Genomic DNA, 16,731 nt, shown 5'->3' on the forward strand with positions numbered 1-16,731 from the left:
AATAAAGCTACTTTTTAATTTACATGCACCCAGCCATATTTATTTTCACAAAAAAAAGGGTTGGCGATGAGCGGGAAAGGTGGGTGTGGTCGTTTTTCCACCAAGGAGTGCTTTTAGTGCAAAATAAATGTTTGTAATCGATTAAGAATCATGAAAAAACCATAGTTTGACACCTCACAAGGTGCTTAAGGCAAAAATAAATATTTTACATTTTTCACAGATAAGGTTCTGGGTACTCCAACTTTCAGCAGCTGTCACAGGTTTTCCTATGGGAGTTGAATTTAAATCTTTTTATATGTGTTATTAGACACCTTTACAAACACATTGGGGGAGACATTTCTTGGTAAGGAATTTATTCCAAGATTGGCCAAATATCTGATATTATTACATGGCGTTTTAACATTCGCCAAAATGCTTGATTGTGATTGGTCAATAGCGCTCCGTTACCCCTAGCAGCGGTAAATTATTTCTCGATAACTGACCGCTGCTATGCAACGGCGCAATAATGACCGCTGTTATGGGCAACCAAGCGCTATTGACCAATCACAATCAAGCATTTTGATCGTAGTCACGAAAGCTATAACCTCGTTCCCAGCTTTATCTCGCACAGCTGTACTACATCAGGTTCAATCACGTCCACACCTGCCGATGACAGAGGAGCCACAGAACAACTGCGTCTGCATTTGATCTCATCTTGTCGATGGTGTAAAATGAATTAGGTATATTGTTAGTAAGTTAGCCATGTAATAAGCGGGATAATGTATAGCTATACTCGGTCATTGTCGCAAAATAATTGACCTTCACTGCGTTCCAGAACTCTGTGTCGGTCAATTATTTTGCGACAATGACCTCGTAGCTATACAATATCCCCTACATATTCCCTGACTATATTCATGTATAGTGCAACACTGTAAAAATGAAATGTAACTTTTTTCAGACACACCCATTTTGTGCCATTTTTCACGTATGTGTCCTAGGATGTCTGGTAAGCGTGCAGTCAGGCCAGACGAGGGCCTGATGATGATGCAGGAGCTGGAGGACCGGCTAACGGAGCAGATTGATAAACTGGAACACGTTCGTCTTGCTGCTACTGAACTTAAGGACAACCTGTCAGGGGTACGTGGCCAACGTGCACTATCACACAATGTCCCCCACTATGGACCACCACCCTCTACACCAGTGGTTCTCAACTGGTCTAGCCTCAGGACCCACATTTTTCCTTAGTCATTAAGTCGCGACCCAATTTTTGAACCACTCTGATTTATTTTACACAAACAATTTGCAGTCCTTGTGCAATACACAATCCTTCATGCACTGTTAAAAACATGAAAAAAAACCTGCAACCCCCCGCAAAAAATTAATAAAATAATAATAGTGCTGTCAGGCGATTAAAACAAATAATCTAATTAATTACATGATTTGTAATTAATTAATCTAATTAATCACATGTTAATCGCATAACCATTTTAGACCTGATATTCTATATTCTATAATCATATTTCAAATTGCATGTGTCCGGATGGCAGAATTCAGTACTGTATCTACAAAACGAAAGGTTATTTTATAACCTAGTTATATGAATACTGGCTGAGCGTCTCGCTCTGCCAATGAGATAACCTCTTATCTCCTTGCACATAATGTGCTCACGAAACAAACAAATGCACTCACATGCACGTGACCAAGCCACGCCCCTGCATCTCCCTATATGACGCTGGAAATGGTCACGCTCCACCTTCCTCAGAACGATTTCCATACACGGAAAAACCATCCAAGGGACCTCAGGGCGCTAAGAGCGAGACGCTCAGCCAGTATTCATATAACTAGGTTATAAAATAACCTTTCGTTATATAGCATTACTGGCAATCGTGTCTCGCTCTGCCAATGAGATAAGGGCGGACGCGTGGCCCGACAAGTGTACCCCCTGAGGGCCCGTAAGCCCCAGCCAGGGAGGAGGGGAGTCCCGTCCACCCGCCCGTCCTAACGAAGGGGGGAAGCAGTCAACTCCACAAAAGTGCGAAAAAGGGGGAACCAGGCATCCCTGAAAACGCACAGCACAGGCGGGACCACGTGTGACACAGCACCCCGTGGCCCACACCCACACACCCCTGCTAGCCCACCAAATGGTGGGACGCAGGAGAGGTCCCAGACCTCAGAACCGCCTGGGAGACAAAACCCCCAGTCATGTCCACGAGGTAAAACTTAACAAAAGGACCCGGGGAGGACCAGGAGGCCGCAGCACAGATGTCCTCCACCGAGGCTCCCCCCTAACAGGGCAGCAGAGGCCGCCACTCCATGAGTGGAGTGCGCCCTGACGCCCCCGGGGGGGGACCTGTCCAGCCAATGTGTAGCAAAGGGCAATGCCCTCGCACAACCAATGTGACAGGCGCTGCTTGGACAGCGCCTCACTCGCGCGAGGGCCACCATAACAAACAACAGTTGATCGGAAGCCCTGAGATCCTGAGTCCGACTGAGGTAAACCCCCAGTGCACGGACAGGACACGACAGGTGAAGGCTCGCCTCCAACTCACTAGCGTGAGGAGGCGGATGAACGCCTGAACCACAATATCCCTGGAGTGAAAAGAGCTCCGGATATTCTTTGGCACAAAGACTGTATTAGGCCTCAGAGTTGCACCGCTATCGGCCGAATAGACAGGCACTCAGGCCGCACCGAGAGAGCACACAGCTCACCCACGCGCTTAGCGGAGGTGATGGCCAAAAAGAATGCGGTCTTAAAGACAGCTGATCCAATGGCGCCTGCTCAAGAGGCTCAAATGGGGCCTCCGACAACCGGCCCAGGACCAGTTGGAGGTCCCACTCGGAGACAGAGAACGTTCCACAGGCTTGAGACGCAGAGCGCCAAGCAGGAAACCTTTCACGAGAGGGTGGCTGAACAATGTTCTGCTCCCACACTCGACCATATGCCACTTCCCAGCGTAAGCCGCGGTAGTGGACAGAGCGTGCACGTTCCGGATAGCGTTAACCACAGAAGAGTCAAGACGCATCCCCACCAGATTCACACTTTCAGCAGCCAAGCCTAGAGGCTGCCCCAGAACAGGAGGCAGAACATAGTTCCGCATGCCTGAGAGAGGGCCCGCGGTGACCACGGAACAGGCCACGGCGGGGCCACCAAGAGCTGAGCCCCGGCCCGGTGCAACCAGGATCAAGTCCCGCACTCCCGACGTACCCGCCCCAACAGCTGAGCTATCAGGTGTATGGGGGGGAATGCGTACAGAATCCCGGGCGGCCACGGAATCGGTCCCAGACCTGTCCGACTATGTCTGGACGTAGTCCCCACTCGTCAGGGTGAGGACCGCCCCGCGACATCACATCTGCACCCACATTCTCCCTGCCGGGGATGTGGAGAGCCCCCAGGCTGTGCAGATGGAGAAACGCCCATAGCCAGAGCCCGACGCCACCCCGTGCAGACAGGGAGAGCGCACTCCTCCCTGTCTGTCAATATATGACGCTGACGTCGTGTTGTCCGTCCTGATCAAAACATGCTTGCCCACCACAAGGTGGCCGAGCCATTTGAGGACCAGAGGGTCTGCCTTCAATTCCAACACATTGAATGTAGCGCAGGCATATGGCACTGCCGTAGCCATACGTGATGATAATCCCAAAGCGCACCCGCCGCCAAGTGGCGCTGGTCCGCCAGGAACTGTAGATAGGAGGCCCGGTCCCACCCCCTGGACTCGCCAACCGCGTGAGCAGGGCGTCTCGCGGAGCCGGGATATCGCACCCTGACACTACCAACGAGGCAATCACACCCAAGGGGGGACCCCGACAGAAAGGGCCGGTCTGATATGGGGAGAGCGGCCATCACACTTGGTGACATAAGCTCCCCCACTGAACATCTTCCCGGCATGGACTGCTGAGGATAGCCTGCTCTGCAGCTGGACATGCAAGGTGTGTGTTCCTACACACCGTAGCCCTGTAGAGATATTACTACCACCCAAACCACGTGTGCCTGACTGACCACCACCGGTCTTCCGGTCGGGGGAGGCTAACTAGCATGTCCCATATGCTATGTCTGTACTCAGGTAGAAGTAATAATCCCCAACACCAAAATTAATATCTACCCAAATCAAAAGCCCTGGGTAGACAAATCCGTCCGTGAGGCTCTGAAAGTGCGCACATCAGCATACAACACCGGGCTGGTGACAGGCAACATGGAAGAACACAAGATGGCAAGATACAACGTCAGGAGAGCAGTAATAGAGGCAAAACGGCGTTACAGGGATAAAGTTGAACTTCAGTTTGAACAGGCTGACTCTAGAGGCATGTGGCAGGGCCTCAGAACAATGACAGACTACAAAGGAACCCCCCTCAAACTGAACAGTGACATCTCCTTAGCAAATGATCTCAACTCCTTCTATGCAAGGTTTGAGGCTGTGAATAACAACACCAGCCTACAAACCACGGCAATGGGAGGGGGGGGGTCTGCTGATGGAGACTCAGTGTTCAGGGTAACAGAGCATGAGGTGAGACGGATCTTTAAAAAAGTGGATATCAGGAAGGCAGCAGGACCGGACGGCATCCCCGGCCGCGTCCTAAAAGTCTGTGCCGACCAACTGGCCCCGGTATTCACTGACATCTTCAACCTGTCCCTGGAACAGGCCGTCATCCCCACCTGTCTGAAGAAGTCCACCATCATCCCTGTACCCAAAAAATCTACGCCCGCTTGCCTCAACGACTACCGCCCTGTAGCCCTCACCTCCATAGCCATGAAGTGCTTTGAGAAGCTAGTGAAGGGCTACATCTGTTCCTCCCTCCCCATCAACCTGGACCCTCTGCAATTTGCATATCGCCCCAACAGGTCCACGGAGGACGCCATAGCCCATGTGCTGCACACAGCAGCATCACATCTGGTCAAGAGGCAGGGGAACTATGTGAGAATGCTGTTCATCGACTACAGCTCAGCATTCAATACCATAGTCCCCTCCAAACTCATAGCCAAGCTCAGGGACCTGGGCTTGAACTATGACCTGTGCCAGTGGGTCTTGGACTTCCTGACGGGCAGACCCCAGGTGGTAAGAGCCGGCAACTGCACCTCCTCATCCATCACGCTCAACATAGGGGCCCCCCAGGGCTGTGTTCTGAGCCCCCTCCTCTACTCCCTGTACACACATGACTGCGTAGCACAGCGGAACAACAACACCATCATCAAATTTGCTGATGACACAGTAGTGGTGGGCCTGATCTCTGCCAACGACGAAAGGGCCTACCTGGAAGAGGTAGAGAACCTGTCACAGTGGTGTCAGGAGAACTGCCTCTCCCTGAACGTCAGCAAAACAAAAGAGATGATTGTGGACTTCAGGAGGTCGGGGGTCAAGGACTACAGCCCCCTCAGCATCGACGGGGCACCGGTTGAGAGAGTGAACAGTTTCAAGTACCACATATCCGAGGACTTGACATGGACCACACACATTGACAGTGTTGTGAAGAAGGCACGACAACGCCTCTACTTCCTCAGGCGCCTAAGGAAGTTCCAAGTCAGTCAGAAGATCCTTAGGAACTTCTACTCATGTACAATAGAGAGCATCCTGACCGGCAACATCACCTCCTGGTTTGGGAATAGCACTGCACAAGACCGTAGCAGACTACAAAGAGTGACACGTTCAGCCGAACGCACAATTGGAGGGGGGCTTCCTACCCTCCAGAACATTTACAACAAGCGGTGCAAGGGGAAGGCTAAGAGAATTATTAAGGACTCGAGCCACCCGAACAACTGCCTCTTTGAACTGCTGCCGTCAGGCAAGCGATACCGGAGTCTTAAGGCGAGCACAGAAAGACTCAGAAGGAGCTTCTATCCCCAGGCCATCAGGCTGCTAAACGAACAAAAAATCGCTAAACGAACAATAATCACTATGCAACAACCATCAAATGCACACAGCACACACACCCACACGCACACACTCACTCAAACAAACAACACACTGCAGCACCCACTCTCCACACTTTAGATCACACAAACATACTTACACTTTATATTTATTGATAAAGGATTTGCACTACAACTCGTACACCTACTGTGAATTGTACCTAAACTGCACCTCGTCCATTTATGCCTTGCACTATATAGTATTGTATATTAGTACACTGCACAGTATTGTATATTGTATGGTAACTACGTCTACGAACATTGTACATATGTCTAAACTGAACACTGTGACCTCTTTTTTACTTCTAATTTTTACTATGTTTTTATTTCATACTTATCTTGTCATGCACAGTCTCTGGAGCGCAACAGTAAGAAGCATTTTGTACAAAAGTATTCTGTACTTCTGTATGACAACTATTAAAGAAACTTGAAACTTGAAACTTGAAATGCTCTGTAAATAACTATGTACAGATACCGAGATGTCACTCCATGTTACCTGTTACCTGTTTACTGCACAATGTTGTTTTCTTCTTTTGATTCTATTATATGTACCACTGTATTGCACATCGTTGCGGGCAAGACCACCCGCATTTCATTGTATACCTGTATGCCGTGACAATTAAAACTCTTGACTTGACTTGACACTGACGTGATACCCGGCCTGGCGAGGGCGGGGCTGGGGGAACTCACGCTACGACCTCCTGGGCCTCGAGTTCCCCTGCTGACAACCTTTTCCGTCGACAGACACAACACTAGGCTCACCAAACACAGACGCAGAACGTGTGGCGTGGGAGCCGCTTGACAGCACAGCATTCTCACAGGCAGACCCAGGCCTAGCTAGCAACTGGGTGTCAGCCCCTGTCCCCATGAGAAGCGAAACATGGGGCCGCTTGCACTTCACTGAAAGCATGCGGCCCGCAGCCAAAGGGAACAAATCAGAGCCCGTATCCCGCTGGCGTTGGGGGGGAGTGACCGGAGAGCGTGCTAGACATAGCTAGACGGCGACGTTTTTTTTGGGCGTGCTCATCTAATGTAGCCGATCCCTCGGCCGCCGAGGCTGTTGGCCTTGTGATCACCTGTTGTCTTTGTGCCCAGGGTACCTCAGGCGGGGGAAACATGGCCGCTGGTCGTGCCCTCACCTCTGGCTGCACGGTGTGGGGCGGTGTGGGGCCTAGGTCAAATACCGCCCACGCTCCTGCGGACAGACCAAAAATCCCTCTGCGGAGAGGGGAGCCCTGAGGAGGGGAAGCCTACTCCTCCTCAAGGGGAGACTGTTCCAACCAAAGATGTCTGTGAACAAGCGTTAACAGCAACCTAGCCCTCCCTGCGGTTATAGCTTGCGGCTAGGTCAAAAGCTGAATAACCTCAAAACCTTGCGCAATGTTTTGACGTCGGCTGGCCCTAAGGCCCCACCACCCGACACCATTTTTGACAGAAAAAAACAGCAAATTGAACAATGTTGCCAGTCGCTGCTAATTCTATACCGCGGCGGTATAGGCTTCATCAGCCCACCAGCCACTTGCCGGGCCGACTCGCCTCATGGCGTCGGCCGGGCGGGACACCGTTCCACCATGTCAGGGCAAAGGACTGATGCCACCTGCTTCACTAAGCACGGAACACCAGTGGTAGCTGCAGACCAAAGTCTACTACTAGTGAAGCACTGCCTCACTAGTAGGCATGCAACAACCTCCACTGCGGTGTGCACCCATGAAGGGATAAATGATGAATGAACGAAAACTCTATTAACATATTGCAGAATGGGCTAGTCCAATACACACAATTGTTAAGGGGATGCAGACCAGAGAAAAAACGCCAGTCCTGTCCACACCAGGGACCCCCATTTTCAATTCATAGATTCACAAAAAGCACACCTGCCCTGAGCCTCAGCCCATCCACCCATGTAAATGGTAAACAAGCCCCTGTTAAACCCCCAATATTAGACACAGATTGACCGTCAGCATGAATGGTTAAGAGGAGGGAAGACCTTTTAGTAAAGACAGCCCTCGGTGGGGAACAAGGGGAACGGCGTCCCAGCATCGTAGCATTAGCATTAGCCGCACGCTCTAGGATAGTTGGAAAAACACACAAAAAATAGTCATGACGACCATGTTTTCCCAAATATCCTGCCCCTTGCGCCAATACATCACTCGGTTGTCTCACGGGACAACAAGCAGTATTACTCATGCTAGTATCAATGCCTGATAGCGCAGGCCCTACCTGTGCACGACTTAGCTCGACTGCTAACCGTCGCGCGACGTCCCTCAGTCCGCTGTCACGAGACGAGGAAAACCCAGGACAGGCCCGTTGCGCTGTTAGGATGTGCCGAGAAGATTCCAGGGGGTGGTGAACTTCTGGCGAATACCCAACATTGTGTAATTTCTCCCTGCGTTTTCATAACAACTAGTTCACGGAGTGCACTGCTACTTCCGTGTTGGAAACGAAAAGAGGAAGGTGGAGCGTGACCATTTCCGGCGTCATATAGGGAGACGCAGGGGCGTGGCTTGGTCACGTGCATGTGAGTGCATTTGTTTGTTTTGTGAGGACATTATGTGCAAGGAGATAAGAGGTTATCTCATTGGCAGAGCGAGACGCGATTGCCAGTAATGCTATATAACCTTCTGTTTAATCATCTTCCCTTTATTCATTTGCTTAGATTTTTCAGGTCTGGTCAATTTTAGCATGGTGTTATTTACAGTCAAAGATACATTTTTATTATTTTTTTTTATTATTGATATTCTCATTTGGTTCATTACAATTTACTCAAGCCTAGTAACAGACACAGTATTTCTGACACTGGGAATACATTCCCTGAGATCCATAGATGTCCCTAGAATCAGATACCAAGAACATGCAAATGGACCATATAAAAAAAAGTCTATACATGTGTATTCTACGTTCTTATGGAATGAATGAGATAAAAAAATAAATATATATATATATATTTTTAAATACATTTATTTATTAATTTTGCATACATTTTCATAACGCTATAATTTGCTGTGTAATTAATTAATCTAATTAACGCGATAAACTGACAGCCCTAATAAATATGCTTCTTAGCAGATGCTTTTATCCATAGCAACGTACAGTACATCCGGGTAAATTGTGCACCAAAAAAAAAGCTCTCCTGAATTCCATTTCCTCGTCCATTCATTAGAAATGTGATTCACTTCTGGTTTTAGCTTGTCAACTTTCACCTAGATCCATTATTCATACCCCCCCACATGGGGTATCATTGGAAAGCTACACTCATTGGCTACAACGGTGACCAATCATTTTCGCCATCGGTGGATGATTGGCAGTTCTGGAGCGTCGGGAGTCCGGGGTGGTCATCCGATGTGTGCATGTAAAAAGACGCTCGCCTGACATATCATCATGTAACTCGAGAACCGAGCCATGGATTTGGTCGAGTGAGGTGGCATTCGAACGGCAACAAATATAATGTTTAATTCTGTTATTCATATGTTTGGCGAAAAATGCAGCCAGAGCCTCGAGATGCTCACAAATTGCTGTGACTTTGTGCGTTCCGCGCACATCCGTGACCCACTCAAAATGGCCCCACCAGTTGAGAACCACTGCTCTACACCAGCGGTTCCCAAACTTTTATGGCCGTGCACCCCCTGTCACCTCCCGACCTAGCTGACGCACCCCCCAATGGGTTTCTGTTAGAACATTTTCTTTATTTTATTTTATTTTTTATTTTATCTCTTCCCACGGCGACTATGGATAGGGAATTTCTTTATTTAATTAAAATGTTCACGACAACATGGATGCATGTACTCTGCCAGCATGTTTAATATCCATAATACTAAAGGTTTGACTAAGATTTTTATGAAATTTTATTGTAATTATTTTTATTTTATTTTATTTTTATTTTTTTATTTACCACCATTAGCCTTTTCATGTCACGCACCACCTAGAGGGCGCTCGCGCACCACAAGGGGTGCGTGCACCACAGTTTGGGAACCACTGCTCTACACCATACTAAAGGCATACTAAATTCAGAAAAGTTCAGTAATGATTATACCGCTCTACACTGTATCATAATAATGAATATACCTGCATATATAATCCTTCTATATACCTACTACTTATACACCTGCATATAACCCATATAACTCTGTATGATAGCATGTACAATAATGCTGTATATACCACATATTATTCATTATTCAGTATATCTATCCACCTGCATGTAATCCTTTTTACATATCTATAAATACTATATCTATATCTGTACATATCCCTTACCTACTCTTACTAGTTACGCTGCTGGTCAGTGTGACTTACTACCATAGTGTCTTTATACCTGTATCCAGTGTTTCCCATTAATTGCCTAGACTGTGGCGGCCCGCTAATCTAATTGGTCCCGCCACAGTTTTATAATGAACCAAAATAAATAATAATTAATAAAAGATCCAAAAAAAAAAATAAAAAAAAAATATATATATATATATTTATTTTACTTTTAAATATAAAATGTGCCATGTTTGGCAGTGGTAGTAGTCGTAATAGTAATCCAGCATATTTTTTTATTTTCAAAAAAATAAACAAGTTCAACACAGGTAACCACTTTTGCTTCATTTCTTTGATGGCTCAAATGTATGCTCTAGACTAGTCGATTTTGTGTTTTGAGCACAAAGGTCATCATAGATCTAGCCTCTTTATTTTGCTCTCAAAGTGCACCAGATTGATGCTTTTAACTTTAAAACTTAAAAAAAGGTTGGATGCCAAACTTCTTTTAGTTGTACTGTACTTGTGCTGTATAATGACAATCAATCTAATCTAATCAGTTTGTTGTGAATGTCCTCCTGACCTATTATATTATTGTTCTACTGTTGTAGAGCAACAGTGATCTCAACCAGTCCATTGCTGAGCATCTGGACTGGCTGAGTCATTTGTCGGAGCGCGTGGAGACTCTTCAGATGAACACAACTGTCTTTGTTCAGGTGAGACTGGGACTGGAGTGTGTGTGTGGGTGGAGAACTGAAGTATGTCCAGTTTTCCGATTCCGGGTTTTCCTGCATTTCTTTTCGGCACCCCAAGCTCTACTAGACTAGAGTGTACTCAAACCGGACATTTCATTAATTCAGAGCACAGTCAGAACTCCTTCAGATCCGTCACCCTTTCAGAGATAAGATATTCCTTTATTGATCCCCCTTTGGGGCATCATATCAGCATGGAGAAGGGGAGGTACAGGTAAGGCGGGGTAATAGTAGAAAGACATAAATACAGATCTGAATATAAAAATATGAGGAAGAAAACAAACAGTGTAAACAATATAATTAACTATAATCAATGTGAAAACATGAGAAAAACTCTGTAAACAAAGGTGCAGATGAGGGTCTGTATGCCCCATCAGTTATATTATACGTTACAATAAATATAGGCAATAAAGAATTTTAGTGGTACTGCTGGTTGTACTTGATTTTTTTTTTTTTTTTTTATTAAAATAAATGATTAAATTTTTTTTATAAATTTTTTTGCAGTCAGGCCACTGAACTTAGAAGCAGGCCAGGCCAGTGTAGTTAGATAACCTAGGTGGGGAACAACCAGGAGATCACTGTGACAGAGAGTAATGCAGTCTAAACAGTCATAAATCTTTTATTCAACTTCAGCCCTGATCATAACAATTTTTATTTTTAGATTTTTTTTTCAGATAAAAAATGAAATACTCTCTGAAAAGAGTTGTTGACATTACAAAAAAATAAAAATTCATCAAAATCTGTGTTGTTGCTAATCATTGACACATGCCTAGCCTGTAATAATCCCCCCCAGAAAATGTACTTTGCATTTGATATATTGAAAATATTTTACCTTTTGTGTGTTTTTTTAACAATAATTTGTGATGCCATCACACAAACTGGCATTTAAAGGGTAAAGTTTCAAAGATTCCTGCACAAGAATGCAAGAAATTAAGTATTTGTAACAAAATTATTCCTGGTGGGGGACCCCCACTTAGAAAGTGGCCTGACTGGGGCTATATTTCACACTATATTTCCCAACCTGAATTATTTCCCCAGTCCGGCCCTGCTTATGTGAGTTGTCAGTGGACAACAACAGTTCAAGTTCAAGTTCAAGTTTCTTTATTAGTTGTCATACAGAAGTACATAATACTTTTATACAAAATTCTTCTTTCTGTTTTGCTCCAGAGACTGTGCTAGGCAAAAATAGATAAGTATAAAATAAGTATAGCAGTATAAAATAGAAGTCAAGTACGTAGACAAAAAATTTCAGTATATACAATGCTCAATGTAGAGTAGAAGTAACTGAGTTACCATACAATATACTATACAGTGCAAAGCAGAGGTGGGATGAGGTACAATTTAGGTTGTAGTGCAAATCCTTTGCCAATAAATATAAAGTGTGCTTAGGTGTTCTAAAGTGGTTAAAGTGGGTGCTGCAGTGAGTTGTATGTTTAAAGTGAGTGTGTGTGTGCTGTGAGTGCATTTGATGGTTGTTACATAGTGTTATTGTTTGAGAGAGAGAGAGAGAGAGAGAGAGAGAGAGAGAGAGAGAGAGAGAATTAAGTACATTTGCTGAAATACAGTTGTTCTTCATTTTCTCACTTGCTATGTGAGAATGTTAGTTATTATGTTCTCAATGCCCCTTGCATTGTATGAGTTGTGTGGAAGAGTTTGCTAGTTCTAGTGCTACCCTTTGTACATTGTGGCTGTGTCTGACAAATGTTAACAATAAATAATGCTATTAGGAATACATTTGCCTCCTGCGTGAACTGTGCATAGCTGAATAGACTGTATTTTAACGTCTGTCATATGGTGGTACTTGGAGAGCCAGCTATGTTCTCAGGTGGTACTTGGTGTAAAAAGGTTGAGAACCACTGCTATAGTGTATATAGAGTATTGTATAAGTAAGCAGTATACACAAGAGTGGTCAGAGTAGGGGGCTGGACACACAAAGGAGGTACAGCAGACTGTTTCAATATTTTTCTTTACAGTAATAATAATAATAATAATAATAATAATAATAATAACTTTATTTGTATAGCACCTTTCATACAGGGGATTGCAGTTCAAAGTGCTTTACATCCGTAAGAAATAAGACATAAAATCAGTGTAAAACAAGCAGAGCAAAGCATAAAGTGGGATAAAATAATGCAGATATATTAATCAAATCATATCAGAACCTCACGTTCCAATAGGCTTCTTGAATTTCTGTAATCTGTTACAAAACATGATAAAGGTCATAGTATGCACCCAGCGGATAGTGGGGCGTAGAGATATAAGTAAAATAATAGCAAGGGTAAAATGAGCAGACATATAAAATCACAGTTTTTCACATCCCGGTTTTAGTAGAATGTGAAAGACATGAATGATGAATTGAGCACATAAAGTAAAGACATACTATAAAATCACAGTTTCTTTACAGTGCAATAAAATAGTTCTGGATTACTGTCACTGTACAGTTCAAAGTCATCTTTTCCTTCTGTTTGGTATCCACAGTTTAAAAAAGTTGGCATAACCGCATAAACCTGACCGTCCCATCATCACATCTGCAATCTGAACCCGCTTGTAAATCCGTCTCTGAAATGTCGGATTTACAGATGCACTTGGTATGACTGCTCTGCTGTGTGTATCGCACTGTAGGGTTTATTTAAATTTTTTCTATTTATTTACAATGACGGCCTGGCGGGAGGACAAAATGGCGTCTCGAAGGGTAACAGGGAAAAGGGACAAAAAATGTATAAATAAAATGGAAAAGAGACCGACGATATACTATTTATATATATATATATATATAAATATACACAATATATACTAGAGGTAAGGGAAATTATTAAAACATACATCACACAAACAACCAAATAAAATTACAAGGTATGTAATACATGAAGCAGAACAGTGAAATTACAGTTAAAAGGCTGGGTGACAGTTGCAGGTGTGTTCCAGGTCAGTAGTGAGGGGGGTCAATTTGTCCATTTTTCATCTCGTTCCAACTGCTGGGAGCAGCAAATTGGAAGGAGGATTGACCAAAGAAAGTGTTAACACGAAGGACATCTAGCGACGTATGGGGAGCAGCTCTGGTGTTATAGGGACTCGGAGTAGATGACCATTTTAACAGGTGTATCAAATAAGGAGGGGTCAGACCAAGGAGGGTTTTGTGAATGGGTGTAAGCCAGTTAATTTCTCGTTGAAAGTGTGACGATGGCCAGGGCGGGCTGGCCTCTGAGTACGTTGTGGTGCAGGGGATGCTTCATAAGCATGGTCCCTGTACCTCCCCTCCCCCTCACCCATGCTGCTATGATGCCTGCATTTCCCCAATGGGATCAATAAAGGAATATCTTATCTTATTAACACCAGAACCAATCATGAGGTAGGACTGTGTTTCCCATATTAACATGTATTTGTGGGAGCCCACCACAACATCAGACAGACCCACCACAACATCAGACAGACCCACCATAACATCAGACAGACCCACCATAACATCAGACAGACCCACCACAACATCAGACAGACCCACCATAACATCAGACAGACCCACCATAACATCAGACAGACCCACCATAACATCAGACAGACCCACCACAACATCAGACAGACCCACCACAACATCAGACAGACCCACCACAACATCAGACAGACCCACCACAACATCAGACAAACCCACCATAACATCAGACAGACCCACCACAACATCAGACAGACCCACCACAACATCAGACAGACCCACCACAACATCAGACAGACCCACCACAACATCAGACAGACCCACCACAACATCAGACAGACCCACCATAACATCAGACAGACCCACCACAACATCAGACAGACCCACCACAACATCAGACAGACCCACCACAACATCAGACAGACCCACCACAACATCAGACAGACCCACCACAACATCAGACAGACCCACCACAACATCAGACAGACCCACCATAACATCAGACAGACCCACCACAACATCAGACAGACCCACCCACATATTGTCAGCGCTTCTTGTTTTCGTCAAATTTGTTGTGATTTACATATGTTATGTATCTTTTTTCTTTTTTTTTTCACAATTTTTCTTTATTTTGAAGGTCAATTATTTTGCGACAATGACCGAGTATAGCTATACATTATCCCGCTTATTACATGGCTAACTTACTAACAATATACCTAATTCATTTTACATCGACTCGCAACACTGGTTCTGGCTGCGTTCTGGCTCCGCTCGTCGCTCCGCCCCCTGTCATCGCCGGCAGCAGAACACGGCAGTGTCTAATTGCACTGAAACAGTGTGTGTCAGTGGGCTTGATTGCGAACAGCTGCGCACAGCGGTCATTATTGAAAAAACCGGTCATTATTGAAAAATAATGACAGCTGTCGGGGGGCTATTGACCAATCACAAGCAAGCATTTCGGCAAATGTGAAAACGCCATGTAATAAATATATATACATACCCATACATATGTACCATAAGGCGAGATTACCTGATTATCATCTCCAGTATCAACAACCAAGGTCCCCACCCTGTGAGGACCCCAAATCCGGCGCCCCAGCGAACCAGAGCATCATGCCTCTTTAACACTCCGACTTACCAAGACCTCGAATCAGGGGCCCCCACCAGTCCGAGACGGCGTCTTGTTTTCTTTTCTCATATTTTTATATTCAGAGTTAATGATATTGTTTACACTGTTTATTTTTTTCTCATACGTATTTTTATATATTTGGTATTATTATCATTTTTTTTTTCTCAACTTCTTTTTATTTGAATAACAGGTGTACAGCAGATACATGTCCCACAGCACACAGCAATTATCTCACTCTCTGGTCCTTTCCCCCACCTGCGGCCAACAAAACTAAATAAAGACAGGACAATAATAAAATAAAAAATAAAAATAAACAATACTAAATAATAACAACAATGACAACAACAACATCATTGTTATACAACAGACAGGCCTCTTACGCGTCTGTTGTACAACTTCTTCCACTAGGGAAACCCACCTCCAAAAAATACACAACCGGGGATAGACACCCCAAGACCCCCGGTCCCCACCCCTCCCCCGACCAAACAGCAGAACCACCAATCGACACGGCCAGCGGCAGCATGCGGATATATTCACATACCGTCACTAGCCGTATCAGTCAACAGCCCCCATGCTCAATCGAGAAAACAGCGGAGACCAAAGGTCCCGGAACATCCACCCTCGACCATGCTCCTCCAAGGTCAATCTCTCCAATGGAAGAAGCTGGGATATCTGATCTTGAAACATCTCAAAAGTGGGCGAAGAGTCATTTTTCCAAAACAGGAGAATACATTTCTTGGCAAAGTATGTTATAACAATCAGCAATTTAAATTTTTTTGGATCCATCTGGATCTCAGGTAATTCATTTAGTAAGTAGGCACATGGAGACAAGTCAAATTCCGTTTCTAATACAGATTTTGTAAATGAATGAATACAATTCCAGAATCGTTTTAGTTTATCACAGTGCCAAAACATGTGTAGAAATGTTCCTTTGTTAGTTTTCCCAAATATTTAAACCCTTCTGGAGACCAATTAAAAGGATATGTTTTATACATTGTTTCTGTTGGGGTCGTATGCAGGAAACAAGCATTTGATTTATTAAAGTTTAACTTATATCCAGAGTATTTTCCAAATTGTTCTATTTCGTTATATAAGTGTGATAAGGACTGTTCTGGGTCTTTTATGTATAAAATAATGTCATCTGCGTATAAGGATATTTTATGTTCCTCATTATTCATTTTCAGTCCTTTAATGTTAATATTGTCTCGTACACATGACGCCAACAATTCAATCACCATCGCGAAGAGTGAACTCGACAGTGGGCATCCTTGTCTTGTCCCTCTCGTTAGTGCAAAAAAATCAGAGGGAG

The 16,731-nt window shown here is 44.7% G+C and overlaps 1 protein-coding gene across 1 annotated transcript in view; it reads left to right on the top strand.

The window, feature by feature from the left end:
• Window positions 1-16,731, top strand: part of LOC311236598 (uncharacterized protein) — a 30,356-nt gene that overhangs the window by 6,266 nt on the left and 7,359 nt on the right. The window contains exons 2-3 of the mRNA XM_084324289.1: window positions 978-1,116; window positions 10,726-10,830. Of these exons, the coding sequence (XP_084180415.1) occupies window positions 979-1,116; window positions 10,726-10,830 (243 nt within the window). The 5' untranslated portion in view covers window position 978. The remainder of the gene's footprint in view (window positions 1-977; window positions 1,117-10,725; window positions 10,831-16,731) is intronic.

Source organism: Notolepis coatsorum, assembly GCF_963971535.1.
Source record: "Notolepis coatsorum genome assembly, chromosome: 11".
In the NCBI taxonomy this organism is placed as follows: Eukaryota; Metazoa; Chordata; class Actinopteri; order Aulopiformes; family Paralepididae; genus Notolepis; species Notolepis coatsorum.